Source organism: Eptatretus burgeri, chromosome 6, assembly GCF_056783735.1.
Source record: "Eptatretus burgeri isolate ZD-2024b chromosome 6, Ebu_testis_v1, whole genome shotgun sequence".
Classification (NCBI taxonomy): Eukaryota; Metazoa; Chordata; class Myxini; order Myxiniformes; family Myxinidae; genus Eptatretus; species Eptatretus burgeri.
Window position 1 is genome coordinate 79196541 of NC_140966.1, and position 15847 is coordinate 79212387.

At 46.4% G+C, this 15847-nt stretch overlaps 1 protein-coding gene across 1 annotated transcript; it reads left to right on the plus strand.

Annotated features, from left to right (window-relative positions):
* Positions 1-3325: 3325 nt before the first annotated feature.
* Positions 3326-9069, plus strand: LOC147025141 (malectin-B-like). The gene is made up of 5 exons (XM_085885806.1): positions 3326-3814; positions 4765-4943; positions 5061-5261; positions 8196-8253; positions 8419-9069. The coding sequence occupies exons 1-5, from the start codon at positions 3595-3597 to the stop codon at positions 8751-8753; spliced, it is 993 nt and encodes a 330-aa protein (XP_085741932.1). The 5' UTR covers positions 3326-3594; the 3' UTR covers positions 8754-9069.
* Positions 9070-15847: the final 6778 nt, after the last annotated feature.

The window sequence follows — 15847 nt, forward strand, 5'->3', positions numbered from 1 at the left end:
GATCTTGCCTATCAGTGCGATACAAAACGTGAACTGTTCAGCCTGGTAGAGGGAAGTATGCGCTCCACCAAGTTCCGTTCTAGCTTCTCGTGTGTTAAACAATGTTTCCAGCATTGTTTTTTAAAGTTGTTTTTAATGATTTTTTAACGTCGTTAATTCTTCTAACGTTTTAATGTTACTGAACGATTAATGTGGTAATGGAAGAGATTAATTTGTTCAATTTGAAGTTCGTGGAGAAGTTTTGCTCAAGTCTTTCATGAACTGCCTGGTCAGGCCTGAGGTTCGACTCAGCTTCGGGCAATAATTTGTAATCTGGTTATGGTGCCGGCAATAGCTTGCCTACTCTTGGCAAAAGAGACCGTGAGATCTTTAACGTCCACCGACTAACGTCGGCAGATGGAACACCGAGTTTAACGTCCATTCGAGGGACGGCACACACAATGATGCCTCGTCCTGACATTGATGTGAAACACCGGGATGCCAGTTTACAGCTGGGTAGGGATTCGAACCTAGGCGAGACAATTTAGAGAAGAATGCGGGTACCTCTTGGCCATTCCAAAAAAAAATCAGTAAATTAATGTTCCAAGGCTTCGGTGGAGTAATGGTCAGAACATAACCCCGGCTGACTCATATCATAAACTTTTAAAATGGTACTTGATACTTCGTTGCTTGACGGTCAGCATTTAAAACAGGTAGAGCACACACATCTTGGTGTTCCGTATGCAGAGCAAGTAATCAATGACAATTCATAGCTGGGCCAAGATTTGTACGTAGGATAGACAGCTTATAGGGGAGTGTGCATACCTCTCGGGCATCTTGTCACGTGTGTGTGTCTGTGTGCGTGAGCTTGTTGTTCGTGGAGTTCTTGAGCGTTCTGATGTGGAATGTGATACATCAAATTGATCGTCATGATCTCCTGAATAGATTAGGCTCATTAACTACAAAGAACCCGGAAGAATTGTCACGTTTTAAACGCATGCCATTTTAAGGTGTATCAGGCAGCTTATTTGGTCCTTTCACAGCTTGACATTCTCATTATAAAATAAATAAAAAACATAATGAACATTATAGCAAAGCATATATTAATTAATACTAATAATATTGACAACAATAATAATAGTAGTACCATTTGGCAATAATAATAATAATAATGAACATATTGTCGTGGGGCCGGGTATCGGTGGTGAGCACGAGCAGTAGAGTCGGCTCCACCGAACACACCGGAATTTAGGTCGTGACCCTCGGATAAGTCCGGAAGGCACGGGTCCCTTACAGGACCATGAATTGCCAATAATTCGACCTTGTGGGGTAGGGTTAATTGCCAAACTTCAATATACCTAATTACCCACGCGGCAAAGCTACCCGGGAATTCACACCCTCGACAGACCTCGAGCGGAACGAGCCGTTACCGTGTTCCAACCGTGTGTAACCCTAGCGGATGGTTACCGAGGCCTGTCGGTCCAAATTAACAATTTACTGCCTTGCTATTTCTCAACACGCACCGTGGTAAGCCAATAAAACAAATGACAGGGAACGAGCTGGGACATTCAACAAGAGGGGAATTTATTTACAATAATCGGGGGACGAGGAGAGCACGTAAGGGCAGAGTTATCCAAATATAAAAGAAATAGAAATTTATACACAAGCACTTATACAGGTGCTTAAAGGAGTGGCCCCGCACCAGACACACACCCCCAAAAATAAATGGACCCTGTCGGGTCTTTATTGATACCCCCAGCTTGGAGGGAAGGTGAGCCGGAGGTAAGAAGCTAGCTTGGACCTTCCTGCCTCGTGTGGCCCTTGACGATATGGCTCAGCGGGACTCGAACCCGCAACTCGATGCCGCTGCAAGCACCGGGTACGGAGGGTAGCGTCGAGCTCCAGCACGCTCGTCCGGCAAGCAACGAGACAGCGAGTGCCAGCAGACAAGACAGGCAAGCGACTCGCAGGCAGGTGCTCCTACGCGGGACAAGCTCAAGGGAAAAAAGGACCTCCTCGTGCACACCCGCGCTTCTCTTAACCCCCCCACACGGAGTGGGGGGGGGACCCACCTTGATGCAACTCGCCTACGGATTGGCCGGTTCGTCTCAAGTGATCCGCTCGCCGTTTGTGATTCGTCCGGGGGGGCGTGGCGAGCATCCTCGCGGCCCGTCCCCCCTGAGAGGCATTCCTCCTTCTTGGGGCGACGTGCCTCCGCATTGGCTGGAAAGCGGCGTACGTCGCTCGTGCTTTGCCCATCGACTGAAGGCAACACGTCTTGCTCGACCCTGGAGTGGAGCCAATGCGTCGGTTGCCAATGGAACTCCGCCCACAGGCGCTCGGCACGATGGCGTGTCAGAGAGCCCGATGGTGGAAGGAAGCCAGGGAGGATGGTGGAAGGAAGCCAGGGAGGATGGTGGAAGGAAGCCAGGGAGGATGCCGTTGTTGTTGGTGAATATGAGAAACTAACCACAAAATAACTCGCAGCTCACGCACACTTAATTCCCATTAGAAACAGGAGAGAGGGAGCTATCTATCCACATTTACTTAACGAAATGACTGAGCTACGGGGTCCTGAATGTTGAGTGCTCATGGCTGCCAGATCCAAAACAGTATTAATCCCAACCTCGGCCCAAACATATCTGGGCTCAGTGAAAGGCAAGTTATGTTCAAGCAGACCAGCAGGTGGGTATGCCACAAGACCAACGAGCCCACTACTTACCTAAAATAAGACTATTTGTAATACTGGCTGACACAATACACATTTAACATAGAAATAATTGGGGTCTCCCACCTCTCCCCCCCCCGCCCCCCAACACACCATGAACCCCCTCCCCCAGATATGTTACCCCGACAGAAACCATACTTGGCGTACACTGAGGTAACATGCAAAAATTTGGTGGACATTAAAGGGTTCCCACGGTGTCCTTGCCCTGCCTGAATTATGGGTAGGCAATGGCAAACCACCTATGAACCCGACGAAGCGTCAACTTCAGCAGCACCGACGCTTTGTGAACGGTACGGACCGATCCGCGTCGAGGCTCTCTCCTTGTTCCACACCGTAAGAGTGGCCCGTCGTTCTCAAAGCATATTATATCGGACGATGTACGACTGGACATCAACGTGACATGTTTGCGGCCATTCCTATTCGCCGAGAATTTTTTTGCGTCGATATCTTGTACTCGCAGTTCGACTCGTCGTTGATTTTTTTTTTTTTTATAACAAAAAGCAGAGCAGACGACATTTGGAGTCTCCATCAATTTATTTCAGGGAGACGCAGCCCCACAAACAACAACAACAACAAGTACAACAACAACAACAAACAACCAGCAGCTACGAGGGGCGTGGCTTGTAGAACCCGGAACAGGAAGTCGGTCGCGCCGACTCTGCCTTTTCCCCGCATGTCCGCCCGTTGGGAAATGCGACTGACGCTTTGAAGCGATTATCCCAACAAATGTTTCCTGACGGCGGTTGGACGAGACAGCGCGAGTTTGTCGGGCAGATGAGTGAAGGTCGAGTGGAGTAAAAAAAAAACGGGCCGTTTACGCTTTCCGTCCTTCATTAACACGTCGTGTACAAGAAGCATCCACCGCCGCGGACGCTTTCTTGCCGAGGATGTTCGTGGCCACGTCCCTGGTGCTGCCCGGTCAGATTGTGGTGCTTGTGCTGTGCTGCCTGCCGGGCCTCGGACGAGCCGCGAGGGAAGCACATGGCGGCCTCTCTTCGGGCCTCGGGAGCCGCGTCCTGTGGGCGGTGAACGCGGGCGGTGGGGTCCACGTCGGGGCCCACGGGATCCGCTACCGTGCGGACCCCCTCAACGGCAAGATCGGCGTGGGTCGGTGATGACGTCTCTGGCGGCTCAAATATTATATATTAAATAATGTCCTTCGACGCGTGAATGAATTGATTTTGTGCATCCTTCGATTAGCTCATTCATCCTTCATTGAAGGTTGTGAAGTTGTTTGGCTTTGTTGCCTTCACTTGATGGACGAACTAACAACGCACTTACACCTGGACTGTGTGGACCGGTGTCTCGCATCAATGTGTCTGCGTGCCGTCCCTCGGACGGACGTTAAGCCGGGTGTCCCACCTACCAGCATCAGCTTGGTGGACGTTAAAGATCCCACGGTGCCATTCGTGAAGAGTAGGCGAGCTATCGCCGGCACCCTGAACGAATTGATAGTCCCCGTTTGAATTGACTGCTGTCTGACGTCCGGCCCCGACGAGCTTGTCCGTAAAAGTCTTGGGGCCCAGAAAATGATACCCCGAGCAACCCCCACCAGGTGGGAATAATTGGGACCGTTCAGGTACTAGTGGGCGGTGGAAAGCCTGGTGTTGGCTCAGTGGTTGGGGGGGGGGCGGCTTGGGATCCTAGGGTACTGAAGTGGTTAGGGTGGCGGCTTGGGATCCCAGGGTCCTGAGTTCAAGCCCCGTCGGCCGCTGATTTAATACACCAGGGGGTTGACTCAGCCTGTCATCCTTCCGAGGTCGGCGAAATGAGTACTAGTTCCAGTGTGTGTACTGGTAGAGGGGAACTCCATCAGCAACACAGTCGCGCTTCAAGAAATGATAGTTACCCCGGCAGCTAAGCTGCCATACGACCACCACCACCACCGGTCGACGGTGACGTCGTCTCCGTTAATGTTTTCTCCACTGCTTTGCATCGCCCGGTGTTTTATCGTTCAATCATGAATACCCAATACACCACCGTGTGTACGTCTCATCCCTTTGCCTCCCTTCCCCTCCACAACAAACCGTTCTCTCCTCGTACGGCTCCCGCCTTAGCTTCCGATTATGGCACGCGGCTCCCGATCATGCGAGCATGGCCTTTGGATCAGCTGCTGTACCAGACCGAGCGATGGAGCGACCACTCGTTCGGATACTCGGCGTCCCTGCCCGGTGAAGGCGCCTACACTCTGGTCCTCAAGTTTGCAGAAGTTTATTTCTTGCACTCTCAGGCAAAGGTGTCCCGGGGCTATCCGTTTGGTTGGGGCACTGCACCTGCATCGGCACTGCTCACTCGTTACGTAGTCGCTCCGTTGCTTTTCACGTTTGTGACGCGTGTCGCTGCTCCTGCACAGGTGTTTGACATCAGGTTGAACGGTATGGATGCCATTTCCAATCTGGACATCTTCTCACGTGCCGGTCCGAGTACGGCCCACGATGAACTCCTTCCGTTCTCCGTGTCAGGGGGACGCCTCTTCCTGGGTGACCGTGAAGGAGACGTTCCCGATGGTCCGAGTGCTGCATTCAATGGGAAACTGCACATCGAGTTTGTGAAGGTGAGCATGATAAGTGTTGATGCTTTCGGACAAATTATGAGGAGGCTTCGGGCCGTCAAGGAATTTGTGCATTCACAGAAATCCCTTAAATAACCACTTTAATAAGCCCTGTGTTGGCTTTGCGGTTAGGGTGGCTGCCTTGGGATCTTAGGGTCCTGAGTTTGAGCCCCTGTCGGTCGTTTAATTCACACCAGTTGGGGTTGACGGCATGTCATCTTTCTGAGGTCGGCGAAATGAGCACCAGTGTACTGGTAATAGGAACACAGCATCAGCGGCACAGCTGTGCCCTCAACCAATGATGCAGCCAGCAGCCACAGGCTGCACATGAAGAAGAAGAACCACTTCAGTGTACAAATAGCTATAATCTCCCTTCAGATTGCTAATCTAAACATGTCAATCATCGGCCATTATAGCTCAAGTGAAAACACAGGCAGGTGCATTGTTGCCGTGATGTAGCACGATGCTCATCCATTAAATGCTCACCTCTGCCACCGAGGCCAAGCTTTCTGTCCGCCTTCAATCCTTAAATGGCATCACTTCCCTGTTGTCCAAAGATCCTGTTTTTGTCTCCAATTCTTCAAGGTTGGCCGATTAAAATAGCTCAGAGATAGCATACTCAACCTTGCGTTTTCTTGCCAGGCTTTATTCCCAATGGAAAATCCAATCCATTGGGACCATACTCTGTGCAGAGCATTGGTGCTGCTTAAGCAGATTCCTCGGCGGTTGGGCACAATCCTGGACGTGTCGCCACTCCGACACATATGCCAGCAAGCTGGTACTCATTTTGCCGACCTCGGAAGGATGACAGGCCGAGTCAACCCCACCTCGTATTGATACAATAGCCGAGCGGGATTTGAACTCAGGACCCTTGGATCCCAAGCCCACCATCCTATCCATGAAGCCGACACCAGGTACGATGGAAAATAATCTCACCATAAGTTATTATCCTGACACATTGGGCCTTGCACCAAAGAGTAGTCATGTTGGAAGGAGTATTAAGCCGGCTGTCCCATGGATGATATAGATTCCATGAAAAAAAACAAAAACAAAGGAGTCTGTTGTATACTGGGTGGATAGGACAGCTGAGATCCGAGATGTACACTCACCTCTTAGCAATCTAGCATTTGTTCGAATCTCAATTTGGCGTCTCAGCTGCAGGATGATTCTTCAATGTGTGTGCGCCGTTCCTCGGATGGACATTAAACTGGGGATCCCGTCTGCAAGCATTAGTTGGTGGACACAAAGATCCTATGGTGTCCTTCATAAAGAGTAGGTGAGCTATCACCGGCATCCTGAACAACCTCCAAGTTATTCTCCACAGTTGAGCATCATACATCTGAGTGGCGAGCCATGCAGGATTGTAATTGTAACCCGAGGCAAATATGAACAGACGTTTTGCATGAACAGATGCCCCTCCGCATAAAGTGAGGTGTATAAATGAATGAAATGCTGTATTCTGGTACCATGGCCAAATTCCTATATTCCCTTTACTCAGGAGGTTGGCAGCACCAGGTTGCAATGTGCGACTTTCAAAATGAGGTAGTCCGCCCCACAATGCTCGATGCTCATGCGCAGAAACCTCTGGAAACTTGTGTGTTTGGGGCAAAAGGAAGTATATCACATGTCCGGGATATGGATGGTTGCCTGAAATGGCTCGCAAAGCTCAAAAATAAATCGAAATACTTGGAAAAGTACCTTAGAGAAAGGGCTATGCTTCTGCACAACTAAATACTCGGAGAACTTTCTCAGCTCGCCGAACGGGCACCTGCTCGTACTCCAAACTCCCGACCATGTGGATCGGTGCAAGGCATGAGTGGACGGGCGTGTGCTATCCAAACCCTCCCCCCCCCCCGACGGATCGCCACCGGTGAATGGACTGTGTATCTGGATTGTGTGCTTCTTAACACTGATTGGAAGGACATGTCCCCACGGCCCCTGCTGGCTTGTACAAACAATAAGATGGTCCGAATCCGACACCTATCATTCACAGATATTTCTCGTATTTCCGCAAGTCCGATTTGCATTCAGGAAAAGAACAATCGTCGTTAACCATTTTGAAATTGCCACTCTTTTGTCTGAATGCTGAAAATTAAGTTTAAAAGACTTTGAATTGCAGATTTTGCACGGGCAACGGCAGGTTAAAAGCGTCCAGCGAGCAGAACCCAGTCACCGTAAACACACACGGTAAACCTTCACCGTAAACCTTCACTTTGAGTTCATCTTTAAATGTTTCCGAGTTTACATGTGGTTCAGTTTTATTTCCATACAAGATAAGTAACCTTTGTGTGTACACAAGGCTAAGTGGGTTTCAATGGGAAGGCGTGTTCAGATTTTTCTGAATGAATGCTTTCAAAAATTTTAATACCTCCGCGACCGAAGGTGGACGAACTTTGTTTTCACCCTCCATCCATCTGTCTGTCTGTCTGTCTCTCTGCGAGCAGGATATCCCAAAAACTTATGGACGGATTCAGACGCAATTTGGTGGACTGGTTGGGTGCGTGACAAGGATGAACCGATTCGATTTTGGTGAAGGTCCGGATGCCTGATCTGGATACGAGATTTTATTTATTTATTTAATTTTCCTAGTGATTCTTCACCATTGAGAGATGGGGTCCAAAAACGATGTATGGCATGATATTTCAAAAAGTTATGCATGGATGAGGATGAAACTTGGCGGATGAGTTGGATAGTTGACGAGAACAAGCCAATAAGATTTTGGTTAAGGTCCTGATGCAGATCTGGTCTCTCAGTGGGATACTAAACGTAAACTGTTCAACCTGGAGTCTGGTGTGGGTGTGCGCTTTACCGTATGCAGTTCCAGTTTTTGTTTGTTTGTTTTTTTTAAATTGTTTTGATACACAAGCATATTGGTGGAATGGAGAGTTTCCAACAAGATTTTCATGGTTGAAGTTTGTGTTTCTTTTGCACCAACAGGGAGAGTATGATAATCCAAAAATTTGCGCCATGTACATCATTCGTGGTTTACCGCAAGGTAAGGGATGCAGCCAAGGTGATAAATTGCTAAACGAATGACGAGCTATTCTGATGTGACAATTCCTCAACATTTGCTTCCCCATTTTACACCCACATTTTGTACCCCGTACCATACCTCATTGCCACCTTGCTTTCTTTTATCACCTCCCCACTCTCTGCCAAGATGTACCTCCTTTACCACCACTCCCATCCACCAATGAGTCTCCTCAATCAAGAGACGGAGACAAAAGGATAGCAGATGATGATGAAGACGAAGGGGAAGATGAAGAGGAGGTAGAAGATGAAGAGGTGGTAGAAGAGGAGGGGAATAAGAAAGAGTCCACAAGACAAATAGCCGCCCCTCGCTTGAAGCGCGTGACGGAGACGACGAGGCGTGGAGTGGAGTCTGGCCCAAGGGTTCCCGATCCTTATGCATCAGACAATGGTAGCCTTACATTCCCTGTACTTGTGGCTTTTGGAGTTTTCATCCCAACTCTCTTTTGTCTCTGCCGCCTCTAAGGGACCGGGGGAACTTATTGTTGGCAGACAGAGCCCGCATGCCTCATCTCCGTTTTCCTCCATACCTCACGTTCTGTGCCTTGTTCTGCTTCCGGAAGAAGGTGTGAAGTGCCTTTCGGTCTGTGCACTATGGGAGCTATTTTAAGCATGGTGCAGTTACTGGTTTGCAGGTTGCTGCTGCCAGTGTTTAGTAGTATCTCTGATCCCAGGTGGGTGTGGAAATGATTTAGGAGGGTTTGCTTTCTTTCTGTGATTTTATAGAGTTATTTGGAAAGAAAATATATTTTTAGAAAAGGCTTAAAAAAAAAAAAACAAAGTACGAGTTTGCATGAGCAATTTGGGGTCTGGTTGAGAGAAGTATGCGGCGGAGTTGCTAAACTCAAGATGGCTCTTTTCCTTTTTTCCTCTCTCGCCAATACCATGTTATCCCATCACCTCTGCTGCACCTGCTTTGGAAGAGCCTTTCCTTTTGCTTTCTGCTACTTTGGCTTTTTTGATGGAGTTCTTTTTAATTTTCCTCTTCTTCGCTGGGATTGGGGAATCCTTGTGCGGTACGACGCAAAGAATCGATTTTGTTCAAGTTGTAACTTGGTATCTAATCAAATGGAATGCAAGTCGCAGGTTATGTATCTTTGATGCGCGATGTAATGATTGCTTTGTGGGCAAAAAAAAATGAGAACAAAAGATGTCCTTGCAAGGGAAGAGTCGATTGTGCTTTCCTGATTTGTAGTCAAGCCTGCGAAGCGTGGCCGGTGTCGGCCGTGTCTGGTCGAGACGACCGATGGTAGTCGAAACCTGCTGCGAGATAACGCTCATCGATAAATATTCATGTTTCGGGCTTTACAGCAAAACCGCTGCAGATTTTGGAGCGTTGCTCACGAGTGGACGCGAATCCGCACGTGGTGTGTGATCGCGTTTTTCCTACTTGGTAAAAGTTGCAGTGACCCACTGATGAGACGTAGTGTGGGCACATTTTACTCTCACAACAGTATGTCTGGGGATTTGTTTGGTTGGGGGGGGGGGAGGAGGCATGTGGGATACATCACGACCATGAACGTCACCCCGGGTTCAGGAGCCGTACGTGTGTCATGGGATTCTAATTTGTCTAAACAAAAGGAATGCAATGTGACCCGCGATGTTCACCCCTCGGCGATGGAATCCCAATTTTAGCTCGTCTGTGCTGCTTGAGTAGAACTTACTCACCATTAGAGCAAGACTGTTCTCCACAATCTATTGTCGCCCATAGCGTTTGCAATGAAAAGCCGTCATAACACGGAAAGCTTATTCTGGAGAAATCTCATTAGAAGGTAATCGGCCACTTTTTTGAAAGCGACAGGAAAGAGGGTGTGAAAGTGCAATTTGTGTAGTTTCTAAAAGTCTTTAAATTCGCAGGTGGTGAAGAACTTTTTGTTTTTCTATTTTTAAAAAACGGGATATTTGCTTGAAAGTAAGTGGTCGGGTTCGGGGAAGGGGGGCTGTTTCAGAAATGTATTGGAAACATTTGTGTCGAACTCCTTGCCGTCTTCCGCTTGTGATTTGTGAATGATCACAATAAAAGGAGGTTCGCCATCGGGGGGGGAAAAAAACTTTCAAAACTTCTCTCGGAACAAAGGTTTCGAACAAATGTTTTCATCGATTTTTCCATGTTTGTTTTTTTTCGGTAATGGTCGTAAGGCCTTCAAGCACGACGTCTCCTTCGGGACACCGTCTTCAATCCTGATCTTTACACGCAGATGTGAATGCTTTTTCATGTTGTACCTTGGGGTTTTAACCCGGGGTGGCGAAGGTTAAGTCGGCTGCAAGGTTTCGGTACAGGTATTTCTGGACAAATTAAAGAGCCCCTGACAAAAACATTTGGTATTTGGGCCCCTGTTTAGGTTTGAAGCTTTGACTCCATCACGCATTCCTCGTTGTCTGCTCACGTCGGCCGGTTGTAGTGAGTGATCAAAGGTTTTGCGATGTCTCACCTAACATGCGTCCACACAGAAAAGATTTTGAGACTTCGGACTCGTCAATCTGTCTTGGACCATGTGTTTCGTGGAGCCGTACAAAGTCGACGTGAACATCAAACGAGAAGTTGCTCCAGAGTGGCTCGCCATGCGGGGGCACGACCCTGCAATGCATTGGGAGACATTCAAGGATGTAAACATGCACAAAGTTTCTAAAATACAAACTAGATTTTGATGCGAAAGCGTCGATGGATATGGCATTATGTTTACCCATGTACGCTTGAGCTCAAAGGTCACATGAGAGTGCAAGAGAGAAAACAAGATGCTTCGAACTCGAGTTATGATCTTCAAAATTATTCTCAAAAGGGCACGTGCCCTTTGACCCGTTCATTGACCTGGACAACCTGACAACATCATGCCTTCGGCTGCAGAGGCATAGAAATGTGAGTGAGGAGCATTTCACAGTGCAGGTACATTTGTAAGTCGAGGCAATTCATGCACTGTTAACATCGGGGCAAGACAAGGTAATGCATAGTGTGAACGTGGAAGATGGAGGCCGAGCGTACGGGGCCGCCCATAGTGTGGTAAAAGTGGGTGCTTGTCAATTATTTACAATGACTCATCGCTGTGTCGTGTAAATATGAAAGTAAATTCATTAAATCTGGATAAATGTAAAGTATTTTTTTTGTTTTTTTTTTATTTAAACTTTTCTCATCTCCATTCATTCATCGCTGTGGAACCTGTGGAACTGTGGAACCGATCTCCTGTGTCTGTTATCTCGTGCCCCTCTCCAGTCTTTCAAGCATTGCCATGTTATCACGATATGTTTTCTCCCGGACCCACTGCTAACCTCCACTCTTGATACCCCAAATCTACCACGACTCTCCCAATCCCAAGACCTTTCCTTTCTGTTTCTCATGTAGAATGCCATTGAAACTGTGTATGAACCTGCTGCCCATTGTTTTAGATATTCCTCTTTTTCTCCTGTGGGCAGCATGTGGTTGTGGGGACAGGACACATTTCTTTACTCAACACAAAGCCTAAAGTTACCCTCAGCTGCTTTAAGCCTTCTATGTCAAGAAAACGATCTGCTTGACCACAACTACTTCGCCACAGGATATGGTGTACAGAGGATAGATCGGATAACCACAGACGGAATGGGATGAAGTAGTGCATGAGTGAAGGATGCCTCACATTGCCTGTGACAGTTTAGAACTGGACCGAGATTCAAACCGCAGGCGAGCCAGCTTAGTGGTGAGTGCACATTAGGGTGTTTCATATTGCAAGTTTTTTTGCGCTAGTCAAGTTGGCTACCTGTCGTAGCTTTCCAATATGGATAAAAACCCCACTCGCCGATTTTTAGAATTTTCCTCCCAAAAATGGCCGCCAGCGGCTATTATTTCCAAAATGGCGGCCTTTTTTCGCGTTTTGACACAGAAATAGACTCCTACACCTGCTAAAATACGTTAATGTTACTTGATATGTGTATGTTTGTAGATGATTATGATTGCTATGTCTGCTAGCAGTCGGGGACTAGACATTAGGCATCTAATATCATGGAAAAATCCAAAATGGCATCTAAGATGGCCGATTTTTGGCCACTGGAAAGTTGTTCCCTCCGATGTGGGTTCTAATATGTCTAGTTATAGGTTTTTGGGTGTGCTGAATTCGTTTTTATGCTCTAAAATGCAGTATATCTGTCACAGAGACATCTGCGGGGGTCATGCTCTCGCATTAAGAAGTAGTTCTTGCAAGTCCGAAGAAGAATTTTGAATATTCTCGCCCTCATTGATATCAGAAAATAACAATTAAATATTCGAAGGTCCAACATGTATTTATTTAACATGTACAGTATATACACGAATTACTAGTATACTAATGCCATAATGAATGTTCTCATATGAATTCATGTATGCGTGCCTATCAGCCTCGATAATCAATAATATTGGCCATGGCATGGCATACATGGCTGTAGCGACATTTCAAATTAAAATTTTCATAGTTCAAAAACATCAATGTTCACACTTCGCTTCATATAGTTATCTACATTTTCTGAAGAGTGGATTTCGTGTATCCAGAATAATTCTGCCTGTGCCACTCAACCACTTGCAGCAAAGCTTGCCTTTGCTGTTCATCCCTCGTTTTGTCTATAAAATGCGAAATCAACTTAATTCCACGCTCTGCAAGGTCGTTAACTACGTGAACATTGTGCACATAGTTTGCGAATTTTTGGTAACCATCACTTTCTGGCCATGTGCTTGCAGGCTCACACATACATTCTACATCCAGTACATCATATAGTTCAAGAAGATTGAATAACCGCCACGAGTCGTCATCGATGAAACTGCTGAGACACAGGTCACTACTCTCATTCTCATCCACGGCCGGAAATTTTGACTTTCCTGAGCTGAGTTGATCATGAGGTAGTCTAGGTGTCTGATGCAACAGTTTTGCCATCGTTTCTCGCTCATCTGTGGGCACGTTGGAATTGGCAAGAGCGAAAATTACCAATTGCGGTGTCAAATACCATAGGTGTCGAATCGACACCTGATATCAATGAGGGTGAGAATATTCAAAATTCTTCTTCGGACTTGCAAGAACTACTTCTTAACGCGAGAGCATGATCCCCGCAGACGTCTCTGTGACAGATATACTGCATTTTAGAGCATAAAAACGAATTCAGCACACCCAAAAACCTATAACTAGACATATTAGAGCCCACGTCGGAGGGAACAACTTTCCAGTGGCCAAAAATCGGCCATCTTGGACGCCATTTTGGATTTTTCCGCCATATTGGATACCTAATGTTTAGGCCCCGACTGCTAGCAGACATAGCAATTATAATCATCTACAAACATACACATATCAAGTAACATTAACGTATTTTAGCAGGTGTAGAAGTCGATTTCTGTGTCAAAACGCGAAAAAGGCCGCCATTTTGGAAAAAATAGCTGCCGGCAGCCATTTTGGGAAGAAAATTCTAAAAATTGGCGAGTGGGGTTTTTATTCATATTCGAAAGCTACGACGGGTAGCCAACTTGACTAGCGCAAAAAAGTTGCAATATGAAACACCCTAGTGCACATACACTTCGGGTGTCCGTTTAATGAAAGCAAGCCAGACCACCATTAAAGATGTTACGAGGCAGAGAAGTTAGAAAATTTCGAAAAAGACGTGAAGAGAAAAGAAACTACAGTCGAGATGTTGACAATTTTGCCGTTCAGGCTTTTTGTTGTAAGTATTGATGCGAGACTTGCCAAATTGAAAGATCACGACAGCTTTAACTGGAGAATAACTCTGTGCCGATGGATGATGAAGACATATCAAGCAGGAATAAATAGGTAAAAAGGTTACTCTGAGATGTAGAGGTTACCGGTCCCCAATTCTATTCATGGTGGATTCCATGAATTTGCTGACAATTGGAATCAAGCTTACTTGGCTGTGCTTGACAATCTGTTTCTGCACCCTTCTTGTGAATAGGAGTGATGTTTACCGATTTCCAGGAAGACGAGAGTGGGCCAAACCAGAATAAGCTGAAGCATGGAGGATTTGAAAATGTGGGCACTGATCTCATCTGGGCTCGACGCTAAAGTCAGGTCGAGGTTGAACAGAACTTTCTCTTCCTTTGCAGTTGAGGATACAAAATCGGGTCGACAGTCGGTGGGAAGTTGTAAGATGGGGGACAGAACGGGATGGGCTGGGTACACGAGATTGAAAGCAAACGTGCTAGAGTTGAGACATTCTACCTTGTCTCGAGGAGAGTCTGTGCCCTGCTGTGATGCCAGGTGAGCGATTTAATGGAGGGAGAGCATAAACCAGAGAAAGACTTCACGAGGTGCCACCATGACTTGGAGGAAGGAAACAGTTTGGAGTTCAGCCGTGATATTTCTTCGATGGTGTTTTATGGTTTGCCTCACAATAGATACACACTTGTTGCACACCTTACTGAGTGACCTAAAATTACCCTCAGTTGGGTGAAGCCTTACAGGTCGAGAAAACAATCTCCTTCAAACACAGGGTAGGCTAACCCCCACCGAGGGGGGCACTGGAAATACGACGCACGATCGCCTAAAGCATCGATATTTCATGCTTTAACATCAATTTGGTTAAAAATCGATTTTTTTATTGTAACATTTACCTTCCACATGTTAATATTATCTGGTACACCAATTTTCAGAGGAATTGACCCAGGGATTTGGAAATGTATAAGGAATAAACAAACAAATATGCATATACATATATGGGTGTCCACAAAGTCCATGTGCAAATTTGAACTTTTATACCTTCAGATGTAAACCTGATCGAAGCAAACTGGAAACAACATCTGAAAGCACAATTCATACACTTTTTAGTCATTCCAGTTGTTTTCTATGCTACAACTATGTTTCTTCTTTTTTTTCAGATCCCTGATAGACTGGGCTGACAGTTTTCCAGATCCCTGAGAATGAAATTTGGGTGTTTGGGTTCATTTAGACACCCTTTTTGAAGATAATTAATGGCATTGTTTAATTATCTTTTATCAATTCCTCCCCCTCCCCACTTACCCCTTCCTCCTCGCTCCCACACCCTTCCCGTATGTTTTGCGATGTTTGGTGAGGCATCACTCTCCCTATCTCTCCCCCCACCCCTTCCTCACTCTTCCCCTCCCCCCACCTCTTTCTCCCACCCCCTTCACTTAATATTCCTGTCAGCGAAGCGATGGGTTGTATTTGCTCGTACTGTATTAGAATATACAGTACCTATAGGAAGTCTATACCCCCCCCCCCTTTTCAAAATTTTTACCTTTGTTTCCTTATAGCCTGGTATTTAAATTGCATTAAATCAAACGTGACACTTTTATTTACACATCGTAACCCACAACTTCCAAGTGAAAAATAAATTCTACAAATTTCAGAAAATTAATTGAAAATACAAAACAAGAATATCTCACCAACATATTCTCGTTTTGTAAGTGTTCATCCCGACCACCTTGAGTTAATACTTGGTGGAAGCCCCTTTGACAGCAATTACAGCTGTGAGTGTGTTGGGATCGGTCTCTACCAACTTTGCACACCTTGATTGGGCAATATTTTCCCATTCTTCTGTACAAAACTGTTTTTAAGCTTGATCAAATTGCCTGGGGAGTCTTGATCAACAGCAATCTTCAA

Bases quoted from the DNA above. Each gene is read 5' to 3' on its own strand.
- LOC147025141 (XM_085885806.1), top strand. From the start codon at position 3,595: ATGTTCGTGGCCACGTCCCTGGTGCTGCCCGGTCAGATTGTGGTGCTT. The intron at 3,815-4,764 runs GTCGGTGATGAC...CTCCCGCCTTAG, and splicing joins CAACGGCAAGATCGGCGTGG to CTTCCGATTATGGCACGCGG. The intron at 5,262-8,195 runs GTGAGCATGATA...TTGCACCAACAG, and splicing joins TGCACATCGAGTTTGTGAAG to GGAGAGTATGATAATCCAAA.